The following is a 16182-nucleotide window of genomic DNA, read 5'->3' as shown; positions in this document are numbered from 1 at the left end:
GTCGTTACCACACACTAGTGGAGTATTAGTATAGAGTACAGCATGGCACAGTTCAGGGCACATAATTACACAGGGTCTCGAAAGATGTTGGGTAGTCAGGAAACTGGCTATCGCATTTGGAGAGACCCTACAATCTGTTTTAAAAAGTTAATGCTTAAAAAATAAGTAAAAAAATTAAAAAATACAAATCCCTCCACAATTTAAAATTTTAAAAACAAAAAATAGTTATAGTTTTTTTTGGTTGTTGTCGTTGTTGTTATTGTTCTACTGTTACAATTTTACTGTTTTATTGTTAACCATTGCTGTTTTTTTAGCAGGAAAGCCATTCAGCTGTAGCACAGACCTGTTTATTCTGACAGCAACAGGAACTTGCCCTCAGAATATACATAAGTCAGTGTTGGCAGCGCCATTGGATGAGATATTTCATTCACAGTTAAAAAGAGAGCATATATGCTGAAGCATGGGGGCCTGGGTGGCTAGTGGGTGGATGGCCCCTATGCTTCGTCATATATATTTTCTAATATTTGTTGGCACATTTCATGTGTGCCCACCATTAAAAGTGGGTGGATGCAGGGAGGTATATTCTAATGGTGGGCATACCACACACTTTTTCTGGCAGAGATTTATTTTCTTTTTTTCTTTCAGCCCACAGGCTGCATAAAAAAAAGAACATAGCACATACACCCAACAAGGACCAGCGACGTACTGGTACATCACTGGACTTTGAGTGGTTATACCAGCTGCAGGCACCATCTTGGTATCATTTTTTTCAGCCGGCGATTGGCTGTAAAAGCAATCCTAGTGGCTAATTAGCTGTAGGATGGTTTTTACAGCGGGATAAGATGCCCCCCCCCCCTCCCTCGCTGCCATCCACGGCCTTCTTGGGCAGTCCCGTGCCATTGGGGGAATCTGAAAATGCAGCCGGTGTTTCTGCTAGCTGACCATAGATCTGATTGGAGACCGGAATGGTGCCAATCATCTCTATAGTCTAAGAAATTGGAAGCTACGAGCACTTCAGTTTCGCAGGATATGAACAGCGCCATTTGTAAATTGGGAAAGCATCTGATCACACCGATCTTGGTGAGATTAGATAATGTAAGGGCAGAGGAGATATCTAGAGTCTGATAGACCCCAGATTTCTCAAAAAAGAATATATGACAATGCCCATTGAAGTTATAGAGGACATTTGCATTCCCTGTGATAGTATTAAAAGTGATTAAAAAAAAATGAAAGGGACAGTGTAAAAATAATTAAAAAATCAAAATAACTTAAAAAAAAAAGAAAAAAAAAGAACCCTCGCCCCCCCCTGCACGAGCTTTGACCCCGTGCCAGTATGTAAACAGCGATTGCACCATGCATGTGAGGTATCGCCGCAAACATCAGGTAAAGGGCAGTAACTCTAGCACTAGACATCCTGTGTAAATCTAAATTGGTAGCTTGTAAAGGCTTTTAAAGCGTTGCCAATGGATATTAAAAATGTATGCAGTTTGTCACCATTGCACGGGGCATGCACAGTTTTAAAGCATGTCATGTTTGGTATCTATTTACATAGCATCATCTTTTATATGTTACCAAATAATTGTCCAATATATTGTGTTTTTGTGCATTAAAATTAAAAAAAGTGTATTTTTTTTTAAATTTGCATTTGAAAAATTGCTGCATGAGTACTATGTGACATAAAAAAATTGCAGCACCCACAACAATTTTATTCACTAGGGTGTCTGCTTTAAAAAAATATATTTTTTATAGCCGAAAGTAAAAAATATTGTTTTTTTTTCCACATTTTCAGTCTTTTTTTATTTATAGTGCAAAAAATAAAAGGCGAACAGGTGATCAAATACCACTGAAAGAAAGCTCTATTTGTGTGAAAGAAAGGACATACATTTTGTTTGAGTACAGCATTGCATGACTGCGCAATTGTCAGTTAAACTAGAGCAGCGCTGTATAGCAAAAAATGGCGTAAATTGCAGTATCTATACAATAGTTTGTAGATGGTATAACTTTCACACAAAGCAATCAATATACACTTATTGTGATTTTTTATTACCAAAGACATGTAGCAGAATACATTTTGGCCTAAATTTATGACTAACTTTGAGTTTACTATATATTTTTTATAGCAAAAGGAAAAAGTATCTTTTTTTTTCTTTTTAATTTCAGTCTTTTTTTGTTTACAGCGCAAAAAAATAAAAGCGCACAGGTGATCAAATACCACCAATATAAAGCTCTATTTGTGTGAAAAAGGTCATAAATTTAATTTATGTACAGCATTGCATGGCTGTGCAATTGTCAGTTAAACTAGTGCAGTGTTGTATAGCAAAAAATGGTGTAAATTCTAGTATCTATACCATAGTTTGTAGATGTTACAGCTTTCACACAAAGCAATAAATATACATTTATTGGGATTTTTTTTACCAAAAATATGTAGCAGAATACATTTTGGCCTAAATTTATGACTAACTTTGAGTTTACTATATATTTTTTATAACAGAAAGTAAAAAATATCTTTTTTTTTTAATTTTTGGTCTGTTTTTGTTTATAGCGCAAAAAATAAAAAGTGCACGGGTGATCAAATACCACCAAAAGAAAGCTCTATTTGTGTGAAAAAAAGGACATTAATTTCCTTTGGGAACAGCATTGCATGACCACGTAATTACTAGTTGAAACAGTGCAGTGCCGAATAGCTAAAAAAAGCCTGGTCAGGAAGGGGGTAAATCCTCAGGAGGGCAAGTGGTTAAAAAATTTTAAAAGCCCCTGTACTTGCACATACAAAAACATGTGTGCATGTTGGGCATACATGTGTATGAAAAATTGGATTTTTTGCTACACACTGTAAAATCCCTTTCTCATTCATGGACACAGCTCTTCTGAATCTTGACCATAGGTTTATAGAGCCACTTAAAGGAGTAGGACACTAGGTAGAAAAAAAACACAGCACTGCCTATGGGCAGTCCACTCTGGTATAAAAACCCCCTCTCTGCTATAGGCAATCCAGTTTGTAACAAAGCAGTGTCAGAAGAGTAAAAAGTGGTCGGTGCTGTGTCCATCAATGAACTCAGAGACGGGGATTGTAAGGTGAGTAGCAAAAAATCCCATGTTCTTTTACGTTCATTGATAGACAGCTCTTATGAGGTCATCCCATAGGGGAAATTAGGTAAACATGCCAACCACCCAAAGAACCCCTAAAGGGTCAAACAAAGAACCTTAGTCAGCAGCGCCAGACAACACATCTCCCGGATCTTTTAGAAAATCTCCAGTCTCCAGGTCCCAAAATGGATTTTAGAAAACAATGAGGAAGCTGAAAAGCCAGATTCCCCTGCATTAGGCACACCCCCTGGAGTCCCTCAATCTGCCTAGTTGAGAATCCTGAGTTATAATCTGCATTTAGACCCTGGCAGGTTACCGCACTGTCACACAAGATTAAAGCGGAATTTCACACAAAGGGGGAGTTCTACATGTTTGCATCCCCCCTCCACAGCCACATTTGAAACCTTTTGGGGTTCGGGAGAGTGGGTATCTGGTTTTGACAGGTACCTGCTCCCACTTCTTGTCAGAGCTCTGTGGCAATGTTTGGCCCCATAATATACATTATTTTCTTTTCAAAATGTATATATATAGCATATATACATTCTGACTAAAAGTCCCTGTAGCCACCAAAGTTACCAAATCAGAAATGTATATACAGCCTAACCACAGCTCCCTGCAGCTAGCAAAATTATTAGAGCAAAAGCATATGTACAAGTAACTTACTAATGCGAACAATTATTTCTTCCAAATGGAGTACCTCCCTTAAAAAGAAGCCCTCCAGTGAAAACTGTAAAAATATTGGAAGAGGTCACAAAGTCCCATATTTTAGAAGGACAACCGTCTGTGATGAAACTATAAAAGACACATCCCTCACACTAACTAAACTACTGTATCTGTACAGTCTGCTAGCAGGGGGTTATGATCCTGCTGGCAGTGAACTTTTTACACAAGAGTCTCTGAAGGAGGAGCCCCTCCATAGCAACAGTCTTTTTAATAGTGATCTGGGCCTTACCACCACATCATCTTCAGGGACCATACTAAGAAGAAAAAAGAGAAAAGGGTGGGTGGTACGATCCGGCCCAACAGATCAAGAAAAAAGAGGTTTTCTCAAGAACTTTCACCAGTACTTTTCTGGGTTAGGTAGTCCGATGACTTCTCCACTGGGACCCTGTTTGGCCACCGAGTAGCTCCTGTTGGGCCATCCAGCCTTCCTCAGCTCCACTCCAGTCGAATGTACTGGAACCAGGGCAACACATCTGATTTATGAGACCACCTTTGAGATATGGAAATGTGCAAGTAATCCCAGACCATCTCCTCTTCCCAATGGGGGCGGAGGCCTCTATGATGTCCATAACATTCTTAGGGACATAAAGGAAGTCCAATACCCATTCCAGCATGGTTCTTCTCTGTACATCCCACAGGAACCTGGAGAATATAGGGAGCTCCCTGTACTTGCATTGTCCAGGCAAAACACAGGCCTGTGGGGACAGGGTAATCCACAGTTTGTGAGTCAAGTCCCATGCTTCTTTCCTGCCCTTAGTGTCCCATAGCTCCTCCTGTGCCCGATGTTGGGCATGGACAAGATCCGGTCGGTCTAGCTGCTGTCCATCTGCAGAGGGTGATGGTAACTCTAGTCTAGCTGCCTATGTTGCCTGGCCAGGGGTGATGGTCTTCTTCCTCTGTCCTGCCTCCCTGTCAGGTGGGCCCATTTGCAGATTAGCAGTCTCCTGAGCCTCCCCTCAGTCCCATTCTTCATCCAACTCACTCTCCAGGGAACACTCAGTCTCTATTTCTAGGGGCCAAAACTCAGCCTCCAATCTGTGAGTCCCCCAGTCGATCTCGCCCCCACTGTCACTCCGCACTGGATCAACTGAGGACATGTGGTCATCATGATGTGGCTCCTTCCAGGTGAGGCTGACAGGGTGAAATTCAGCAGCCAGCCTCTCCTGTGGCACAACTTGAGCTAGACTAGCAACTTTTACCTCCGGTCATGGCTCTTCCTTCCCCAGGCTCCAAGCTGTGGCTATCATCCAGCCTCTTCCACAAGAGTAGTGGTGGTTACCTGACCGACTGAAGGACTGCACACCACACACTCCTTGATTTGCTCCAGCCAACTGGGATTTCTCTTTTTTTCTCTACGCGCAGTCCCAACTTCAGGTCTACCGAGTAGATGACCGGTGGCAGGTCGCTGGGCACCAACCTCATTAGCGGTTCGTCACAGTGCCCGCACTTTAGCCAGGCTCCGATCGCTGCAGTGGGTCTCCGACAGTCAGGACACAACAAGTACAAACTTTCCATTCCACTGATTGTGCCGAGAGTGAATCCCACAGGTGTTCCAATTGTATACCAGTATCCATCATCCAATAGTCTGGTACTGATCTCAGTACTTCGGCAAAACTTGTCATTTGGTTGTATAGCTGCAGGTAACCAGCTATACAATAGTGAAAAAACCTTAATCACCCTAAAACACTGCTAAAACACACTATTGCAAGAAAAAAATATCTATAAGCTATATATAATAATTCCTTCAAAATCAATATGTAAACCGTATATTCATCGCACAAATGTGATGTGAAAATATATAAAAAACCTAACACCTGAAAAAGTGAATAATATATTGCTCACCTAAATCAATAAATTAATAAATAAATCAATAAAAACACACTAGCAAAATGAAAATATGACACAAAATATAACACTATAAATGTACACAAATATTTAAATCATTTGACATAAGTCCATCAATTGAAAAATGTAAAGTATGATGAAGTGCAAAGACCTTATTGATCCACAGAGATCACCATGTGAACAACATAACGATAATTGATTGAGTAAAGTGCACTCATATATCACCATGTGCTCCAGAGGAAAACCTCCCCCAATTCAGTGGCACTCACCAGATATTGTGGCCCATGCAAACCTGATAGGCAATAGCCACTTATGGTGAGTGTCAGCGTAGTAGAGATCATTAATCAACAAGCCCTTCATCAATTAGAGATTGATATGATGGGACATCCTCCAGACTATTATACTCCGTAATCAGGGAAAGATGTAAAAGGAAACTCATAGCGTAAATCCATTAGAAACCATTTATTGGAAAGAAAGTATTGAATTCACATGAAATAAATGAAAGCATGCCAAAATATCCACAATAACCGTTAAGGGTATCTGTATGGCACATGGAGCTAGCGTCTCACCCGATCCTACTCGCTGCACGTGAGCGATACGTCACTTCCGGTGGGGGATGTAAGATGGATGCCTCATTACAGAATATGTCATGCGGCCCGACCCTGACATATGTTTTGTCACCTGACTTTATTAAAGGGTTCAGAACGTGACAAAATTTGTCTCTTCCGATTTCTTAGACCATAGAAATGCTCAGGGACTTCCTCGGTCATTTCTATGATCAGGCGGCAAAACCTCCGGCTTTAATCTCAGTCTCCCCAGAGTGACGGGAGAGCCTGAGAAGGCAGCAGGAGGAGGGGACCCCCTTCCGCAGCATGTAAAGGCAATCCAGCAGCATTTTAGCCAGTAGGATTGTTTTTACATTTTTCAGTATCACCAGCTGAAAAAAATGATGCTGGGGGCATGACTGCAGCTGCATCCATGGCCCTGGTATACCCCCTTCAACCAGAAGCCATACATTCCTTTTGGGGGAAGGGTATGACAAAACCTTTTAATTATTTGAGTTGGATTGATAAATGCAAGCTGGTCTGTAAAACAAACAAAACATTTTGTACCAGTGTGCCACCTACACGTTTTTGTCTAATGTGCAAAAATGTATTTCTGAAAGTAGCCTAAAACACACAGCAGAAGGGGCCAATCAAAGAAAAGCAATAAGTCAAGTACAGAACAAATTACCTTTTTTCCTATACCCACTTGAGCTCCATAAGGTTTTTTTGTTTACAAACGTTTTTAACAAGAAATAGGCTGCAAAAACAGCTTCACAGCATAAAGTATAACATACAACAGAAAAAGAAGGCACATCTGTAATATTCATTTCAAATAAGTACAGTTATGTAGAACATAAAAGTTAAGTACATGAGCAAGGTAGGCAGGGAAGTAGACAAAGCAACAAAGCCACTAAAAGAAAGACACCATCAATTAAAGCATGAATAATCATTGGTCAGACAGTAAATGTCCAAACATCCCATTTTTTTATCATGTTCGTGCATCCTATCCAGTAACGTAAATTGAATACGTTCCATGAGCATCAACTCTTCAGAAAAATGAGGCCAATGGTACTGTAGGATATTTCAAGTGAAGAGCAATGGCCCATAGGGCTGAGACACAGTTAGTGTGAATCAGCCTCATAGCCTCAGTCTGTATTCCCGGGATATGGGCTCCCAGTAGGCAAGTCTGCATAGACAAATGCACCGGGGCATCACCCACAGCAGAGGCCACTGCAGAGATCTTACTCCATATCAGTGAAAGGGCTGGACAGACCCAAAATGTATGTATAAGGGTGCCAGTTAGGCCACAACCCCGGAAGCAAAGATGGGACATCTGTGCTAACGTGTACATGGGGATGTGTAGTCTAGAGGGGGTATAATACCAGCGGGTTAATACTTTAAGGGCCATCTCACGGACAGAAAGGGTTCTAAAGCTCTTACGTATGTCATCTACCATGGTGTCCCAGTCCTCCATTGAGAAGGTGACACCACTATCAACTTCCCATTTCTGTCTATATAAAGGGGGTGAGGTAAAGATAGTGGCCAAAAACAGACAGTAAAAATCTGAGATAAGACCCCTACCCCTAGGAGAGTCGCGGCTTATACGTTCGAAAAATGTAATCGGGTATCAGACCAAAATGTGAGGCTCCATAAGGTTTTATCCCCTTTATGACCAGAGCATTTCTTGCTATTCATCACTGCACTAATTTAACTGGCAATTGCACAGTCATGCAATACTATACGCAATATTGTGTGCAAATTAAATTATCATTTTTTTTTCACACAAATAGACTTTCCTTTTAGTGGTATTTGATCACCACTGTTTTTTTTCTAATATACACTAAAAAATACTGAAGATTTTTAAAAAAGCAATATTTTCTACTTTCTGTCATAAAACATATCCAATAAAATCAAATTTCATCCTAAATGTAGGCCAAAATGTATTATACTACATGTCTTTGGTGAAAACAATCCCAATAAGTGTATTATAATTAGTGTGTGTGTGAAAGTTATAGTGTCTACAAACTATGGTATATATATTTGGAAAGTGATTATTTCTTGCGTACTGACGGCCCATCTCTGGGCTTGTGGCCCTAAAATGTTATGATAGTACAAATTCACCCAAACGACCCGTTTTTGGAAAGCAGACAATCTGAGGCATTTAATAAGAAGCATGCAGAGTTTTTATAAAAGTTGTAATTTTTGTCACAATGTTTTTGAAAATAAAGAAATTGAATCTTTTTTTCACAATTTCTTTTTACTGTCACCAGTTCAGTACAAACTCATCATATGACCAGGGGCGTACTTGCAACTCATGGGGCCCCCGGGCAACAGCTAACCACATGGTTCAGGGTGCTCTAATTGGCCCAAGTACCATGTGATAGCTGTGGGCCAATCACAGCATAGCTCAGAGCTCTACCACCTGTTTTTACCACCCACTGGCAGCCCAATTTACTTTATTTTCCAGACCAAAACCCATTCATTTTTCACCTACTGCATATATTCTGACTTCAAGCTGAAGTTTAGGTATGCACCTAAACCTAAAGGTAAGCATCATTCAGGGAAAACTTTTATGCACTTTCTCAATGATTGCAAAGCATTCTCTGACTGGATGAGGTAGAAAGGTGGGATGATGACATCATGATTTATACCTCATCCATTCAGAGGACACCTAATATTCATTTGAGAAAATGCAAAGTGTTCTCTGTATGGCACCCGTACTGAGCCAGCTACTTTCTGTGTAGTAAGCAGTAGGGCAGTCACTTGGCACAGAACCCGGAAGCTAGTGGCATTCACTGTATTAGTGGTGCGTACTACATTCATTTCCAGCTACCACAGGTACTATGTAAAAATTGCCTATAATTATGTATTTAAAGAGAAGAAAATGGGGATTTTTGGTAAGAAGACCATTCTTTTGGGGTTCTTACAGGACAAGAGAGGCTAGTGTACTAAACCTTTAATATCATAACTGCTGTTAATCAGCCCTTTCATGTGTGTGGCTCAGTATACAGTGTACATTCAGAAAAAAAAAATCATTGCAGGCAGAAGAGGTAAGCCACCCCCTCACTATAAAAGGCACTGTCTTTTTGTATTATTATTTGGGGCTTCTTTATATTTAATTTTATAGTTGATTAGAGGTCACCTGTCACTTTTAGCTGTTGTCTCATTTATAGCAAGATGTCTTTTCAAGAAAATAGGCTTTTGTTTCAGGGGTATGGTGTTTTGGCGGTTTTTCTTTTCCTTTGGGTGTTTCTTGATTTTTATTTTGTTTCTAGAATCTTTGAGGTGTGCAAAATGCAGTGTTCACTTTTCACAGACCATCTCTGAAAACTACGTGCAAGAACAATGTGCACCTTAATTTAAATTAGACACATTCCCTTTCCCACAGTAAAATACAGGTTAGGCATATGGCGGTCAGGCATATTTTTTTAATTTTTTTTTAAACTCTATTTCTGATGGTCAATTTTGCATGCCTGTATCTTCTGAAGTGTTCCACTCTTGTAGTAAAACTGCTGCTTGTACTCTGTCTCTAATAAATTTGGTCAAAGCCTTGCTCCTAAAAACTGATGTGCTGCTAGACCAAGTTTACACTGCTGTATCATTGCTCTCTTAATTCTTGTAGCAAACAGTAAACATGTGTCTGTGCTTTTTGTCTACAGTACATCTTGGCCTATTATCTCCAAATAAACTATCCTGCCACTGGCCATGTGTACACTGCTGTATCATTTGCAGCATCTTAATTCTTGCAGTGAAGCTCCTGCCTGTTTTTTTTTTTTGTCTCTAGTAGATTTGGGCTTAGCCTTGTTTGTTAAATTTGTCTTGTTGTGGTAAAAAAATACTTTTTTTCAAACTGCAATTAATTCGTTTGGAGTGCTATTGGTGTTTCTAAACCAAGTCAATTGTTAAAGAAGCAAGATCAGGTCCACAGCCAAATATGTACTGACAGACTATGCTCTTGGTGAGACTGTCTGTTAAAATCATATTACTCTGTAACGCTATGTGCAGCTTTAAGGCTTCTGACAAGCATGTTATTTAAAGGATTCAATGTTGCCCTCAAGGTGGCATGGAAAGATCCTCCCCATAGGATATGGTATTTGGTGCATGTTCTCTATGGCAGTGTCCAGCTCCCTATGTTTTTGTTTTTTTTTTTATTAGTGTGCATATTAACCCTAAAAATGGGCAAAACTTATTAACAAAATCAAAATAATGTGAAAAGCAATCAGCACAATCAGTCCTTAGTGAAACACAAATAAAAAAACAAATAAATACAAATACCATACATTGCCTGCTGAAATATCATCAGAGTGATTTCACAACACCCCCTAAGTTAAATATAAATCAATAAATGTAGTGCAACTTTCACAATCCCCCCCCCATAAATAACATACGGTCCATGAACAAAAGTGTGAATTCTCATCCAGATCTCTATAAGCGGTTTTGGCTAAAAAGGGTTAAAACAGTCTCAAGATAAAAGCACATCATGTGAATAATACAGCTCTTCCTACAATCAATGACATATTGCTCTGTACTGGTCTCATCACACAATAATCCCAATTCCAGCATGGCCGAATGAAGTCACCTGCTAGGCTCCACTCCCTATATGCTTTACGTCTAGTGGGCCGGACCTCCTCAGTAGCTATATTGGAATTGGGATTGCTGTGTCATGAGACCGGTACAGAGCGACAGGTCATTGATTGAATGAAGCACTGTATTTAACACATGATCTTGTGATTGCTTTTAACCTTTTTAGTAATATTAAAAATACACAGAGAGCACTATTGGTCCTCTTTTTTGCCTTTTATATGCCCTATTTCGTATGAGCGATGGGTGCAGTGGAGAGAAGCAGAGTGTGGATTATCAGGTTCCTGCAAGAACCCAGAGGGTGAAGCAAAGTGCTTCTGGCCTCATACTATCTATTTACTAATTAGGTGACTTCTGAAGGCAATTTGTTCCACTAGAATTTAGTTAGAGGTATCAGAGTAAAGGGGGGCTGAATACAAATGCACGCCACACTTTTCAGATATTTATTTGTAAAAACGTTTGAAGACCATTTATCATTTTCCTTCCACTTCACAATTATGTGCCACTTAGTGTTGGTCTATCACATAAAATCCCAATAACATACAATTACGTTTTGGTTGTAACATGTTAAAATGCAGAAAATTTCAAGGGGTATGAATACTTTTTTTAAGGCACTGTACTTCCTTTGTGTGAACTCCCTGGTGTTCCTGCCAGTCCCTCTGCTTTCCTATTAAAAACTGAATGCACTAGGCAGAAGAACACACCATGGACAGTTCTCTAGCTATGCTGGGAACTCAGTGTGTTCTCCTCCAATGATCAGACTTGTACTGACACCCCCCCATCTTGAATAGCCATTCACTGGGAAAACCTGTGTCCTGTTGTTTCTCCTCTCCAAGCTCTATGAGCTCCTTATGCAGCTGAGAACAGAGGGAATGTGATCACTTATAAAAAAAAAAAAGTGGGAAAAGAGTATTTATAATGGTTATAAATATATACACACGTTTTGCCTTTCTTTTCTATTTTAAACTGAATGCAATGTTTTACGAGGGTTCACATATACTTTATAGTGAACCTTCACTTACAAAGGAAGGCCCTGCCGTTTTGCTCCTTCACCTCGATCTGTAACTGAGTTAAAGATTTTACTAAGGGGGGGGGGATAAAGCACCCTGCCTAGTCAAGGATGATGCCCCTTGCTCCTGCAACCTCTTGGAACACATCACATGGCCCTGGAGGCTGCAGGACTATTCACAAAGTGCCATACAAACTCTTAAAAAAAAAGACAAAGTAACATCTGTAATAAAGTAGATTAATTCCTTCTGAGAATATACATTTTAGAATAAAACTTATAATTTTAGTTATCTATTAGCCATCACTTTGAAAACACAGTTTTGTCTTCTCTATTGCTACATTATTTGGTATATCAAATACTCACCAATAGATACGTTATATCTCTGAAATGGTCCGTTTGTTATATTTGGCTTTTCCCATGTACATGTAATTGTTGTATTTGTTGCTTCACAGCTCACATTCCATACCTTTCCAGGTTCTGTATATACACAAGGTAAAAGACAATGAGAGCATTTTATTTAATCAGCTATGGGGAAAAAATAAATTTGTCAGGTTTATGTGTCTACGTAGGAAACAAGAATGACTGTATATTTCTGACTGTACTGGATAACAAATCACAAAGCAACAGTAAATTCATAGTATAAAACATTTAGGGCCTTATTTACTAAAATTGAATGCAAGGTGGAACAAATGTTGACCCGCTTTTCTAGAGTATGCAGTTAAGTAAACCTAAGTGCACCTATGTACAATTCCAACTCTGCCTTTAATTCGGGGCGATTTAAAAACAGAGCATCTTTACATGATTTGAAGTTTTGAGTTAACACAAGTGGATGTAAGCTGGCCACACACAATACATTCTGATTGTACAGTTTCCTGTAAGATTTACCAAAACAATGTATTCTGAGGACAAACCTAAACCTAGCGTATGGTCAGTCTTAAGCTCATTTTATCTCACTTCATGCTTCAGTAGACTGAAACTGATTCACTGAAGCATGAAGTGAGGTGAAGATAATAATAATAATGCACATACAGAAAAATACCTGTTTAGCTGACAGAAATCCAGTGTGCTCCTAACTTCCTGTTTGAGCTAACAACACAGTGCTCTAAATATCCAACCAGCATTGTCAACTCTGCCTGTTGGACTACCAAGCTATCCTATTCCCCACCCATGCAGTCCCACTCTACATGCAACAAATATGTTGTTGCCCTATGAGCCTTCCCACACAGTGTGTATATCAGAAAGGTAGTTCTGAGGAGGGGAAGGGGGTAAATCTATAGAAACTGGCCTCCTAGCAGCTGCCCCTGCATAAATTTAAAAAGCCTGGTGATGATGTCACAGGGACTAATAATAGCTGATTCTCACCACTGTACAATGCTGTTAACTGCTTTGTGGGGGTGGGAGGTTTAGAGTTAAATTTGGGTCATGCCTGGACATACAGTCTTCAATAATGGCCAATTCACACTAGAACATGGTGGTGGGGGGCCTGCATTTCATTCCTGCACCCCATTCAAAATGGGTGCCAATATTAAGTTAATGCAGCGAGTTTGCCCCCAATGAATCCCATGGTACAGATGTATCATGCAATCCAGTTTCAATGAGTTACCAAAAGTAGTGCACGCACTAATATTGGTGTGGTGCAAATTCATCCTGATTCCTATTGTGAACCAGCCCTAAAACACAGACAGAAAATACAAAATGGCAGGAACAGAACACTAAATTATGATGATTGTAAAAGTAAGCAGGGTTCTTCCTCAATGGAAAATGCATACTCTCTTGCTAGGGTACAGTATGTGCAGATAGGTGTGCAAGCATGATTTAGGGAATGAAGCTTATGCTGGAAAACTGAGATGCTTAGTTTTTTATTATGTTCAAGTATTTGAAACCATCACAACCCCCCTCAAAAAAGCAATCAGTCACTTGTATCACTTATTGGAGGAAATTGAAACAGACATACCACCCTAACCCCCAAAAAAACTCCCAATATAGACCAACAGGGAGCCCTCTGTAACTATCAATTAAAGATGGTGTATAAACCATGTCAATAAATAAATATTTCACAGTAGTAGTAACAATATAATCTAATTGCACTTTAAAACTCTAAAGATGCTCAGCAAGAGCACCTATTTGAGGATACCCCGGGTTCTATAACTAGAACACAAAATATATGCAAGGTACTATAAGCCAGTAGCGATCACAATATTATTGTACACTTTGGGGGATTCCAAACCTCTTGGGGGTATGGGAGCCAAATGATGGGTGTATGGGACAGGGTTATCTGCATTATTAAACTTAAAATCAAAATGTAGAAATCAATGTGATGTGCCAGATGGCATTCAAGTAACATTGTCCATAAGTGCACTTTGATTTTGCCCAGTTCTACACAAAAACAACTGAAAAATACACACTAGATGTATCTAGCTAGTAAATCTGTGATTTCCATATTTTTGTTTAAATATGTGTGATAAAACCCTTAAGACTGCCTTTCAACTCTTTTCTTTTCCTATCTATCAATGTAATTCATTTTTCAAGCCATACTGGTGCCTATTAGGACTGGTGGTGATGATGAATATTTATAATCTCTTTTTATTGAAGACATTTTCAAGGCAGAATAAAAAGAAACACATAAAATAAACAGGGAATGTAAACAAAAGCATAAGAACAGACGTGTTGTAACCGTACAGCTACATGCCACATAACCACCTGCCCACCGTTAAAGCAGTGGGAATTGGCGAGTTCTTTAACACCAAGGGATCCAGTGGCCATGCAGGAGCTATATCTCTGCATATGGCCAGCGATCTCCAAGCAATAGGTTTGTTGCGTCTCAGCAAACCAGGATATCATAACAAAGCCAGGAACTAACACGCTGGATAGTGATATGTAAATATAACACAATAATTGAGTCAGGGTACAAACATGAAAGAAAAAAATAGAAGTAGCAGGGGCCACAATAGGCAACTTTAAAATAATTATGATCACGCCATGATGTGCGTAAAACATGAAACAGGTGGGTAAATGTGCAGGTAAGAGAACTATATACCATGAAGTTGGAGGGGATCACTAACCAAAGGTACTGAAGAGAAAGGAAGGGCTTTAGAAATTATAGCGGGACATTGCCACAGGCAAGGTCGTCGGGACTATCCAATTCCATGGAGTAATACAGCCAGCCAGACTACATTTTGTGAAATTTCTCAAGATCATTTCTAACTGTGTGGACCCAGTGTTCAGCTCCACCTCCTTCCTCCAGTCCTGTACAGTAGGGCACAGAGATTGTTTCCAAAATTTTGGTATTAAACTCTTGGCAGTATTCAGAAGGTGAGGGGTGACACTATGTTTATATGATTTGATAGAGGAAGGGGTAGCGTGAAACAAATAATGGAAGGGGGTAAATTCAATAGGTTTAAGGGTCATTCCCTGCATCCAAGGGGAAATATCTCTCCAAAATTTTTGGATCTTGGGGCAATACCACCATACATACAAAAAGGTGCCTTCATGAGAGCAGCCTCTCCAACAGCTACGATTAGCCCCAGGGAAGATCCTAGCTAACCGTGAGGGTGTCCTATACCATCGAGATAAGGATTTGTAGCATGAATCTTGGGTCTTAGAGCTGATGGAGGAGACATGTGATAATTTGATTACTTTCTGTACTTGGTGGGGCGTAAATTCAAGTCCTAACTCCAATTTCCATTCCCTAACATAGTAGGGAGTCGTCTGGGAGAAAATGGAAAGTAGACCCTTATACATTTGAGAGAGTAAATGTTTAGATTCCCCAAGGTTCATGCACATAGATCCAAAAGAAGTTAATGAGTCATGTGGGTGTACTTCAGGGACTAATTTCTTAAAGAAATGATGTAGCTGTCTATTGTGCCCAAAGTCTATAGGAAATGTCCCAACGGAACCTCTCAATCTGTTTAGGGGCAATAAGGAACCCATTGGGGCTAATTTCATGCAGGTATTATTCCCTTTCCTGTCCCAGGAATTAAAAAAGGAGATATCCTCCTCTGGTGGGAACCAAGGAAAGCCCCCTAGCAGTGCAAGGAGCAAGGTTGGAGGGGAAAGAGCACCTGTCCTATTGACTTGATTCCAAACTCTCAGAGTGTTCAGTATAACCGGGTTTGTCCATCTGGACAATCCACGGGCCATATGCAGTATCCAAGGGTCCCCCGTCAAATTCCTACCAGCGATAGACTTTTCAAGGGTAACCCATATCTTTTCTTTCGAATGGTGGTTCCAATTCAAAATACGGACCAAAGCCATAGCTTTATAGTAGAGAGATACATCAGGTACTCCAAAGCCCCGTCCTCTTTGCGTCGACAGAGAAGCGAGTATGCCAACCTAAGTCGCTTCCCCTGCCAAATGAAAGTCACGAATAACCGGCGTGGATGACGGAAAAAT

General features: G+C 39.9%; 1 protein-coding gene across 6 annotated transcripts in view; it reads right to left on the bottom strand.

Moving 5' to 3' along the window:
* The window catches only part of PTPRC (protein tyrosine phosphatase receptor type C), a 247863-nt gene that overhangs the window by 107985 nt on the left and 123696 nt on the right, over positions 1-16182 (bottom strand). For all 6 annotated transcript variants that reach the window (XM_089688681.1, XM_089688682.1, XM_089688683.1 and 3 more), the window contains one exon: positions 12154-12267. In XM_089688681.1, the coding sequence (XP_089544807.1) occupies positions 12154-12267 (114 nt within the window). The remainder of the gene's footprint in view (positions 1-12153; positions 12268-16182) is intronic.

This window comes from Staurois parvus, unplaced genomic scaffold, assembly GCF_062004578.1.
Source record: "Staurois parvus isolate SC_StPar_1 unplaced genomic scaffold, SC_StPar_1.0 ptg000450l, whole genome shotgun sequence".
Lineage (NCBI taxonomy): Eukaryota > Metazoa > Chordata > Amphibia > Anura > Ranidae > Staurois > Staurois parvus.
This window is presented reverse-complemented; position numbering and strand designations above follow the sequence as displayed.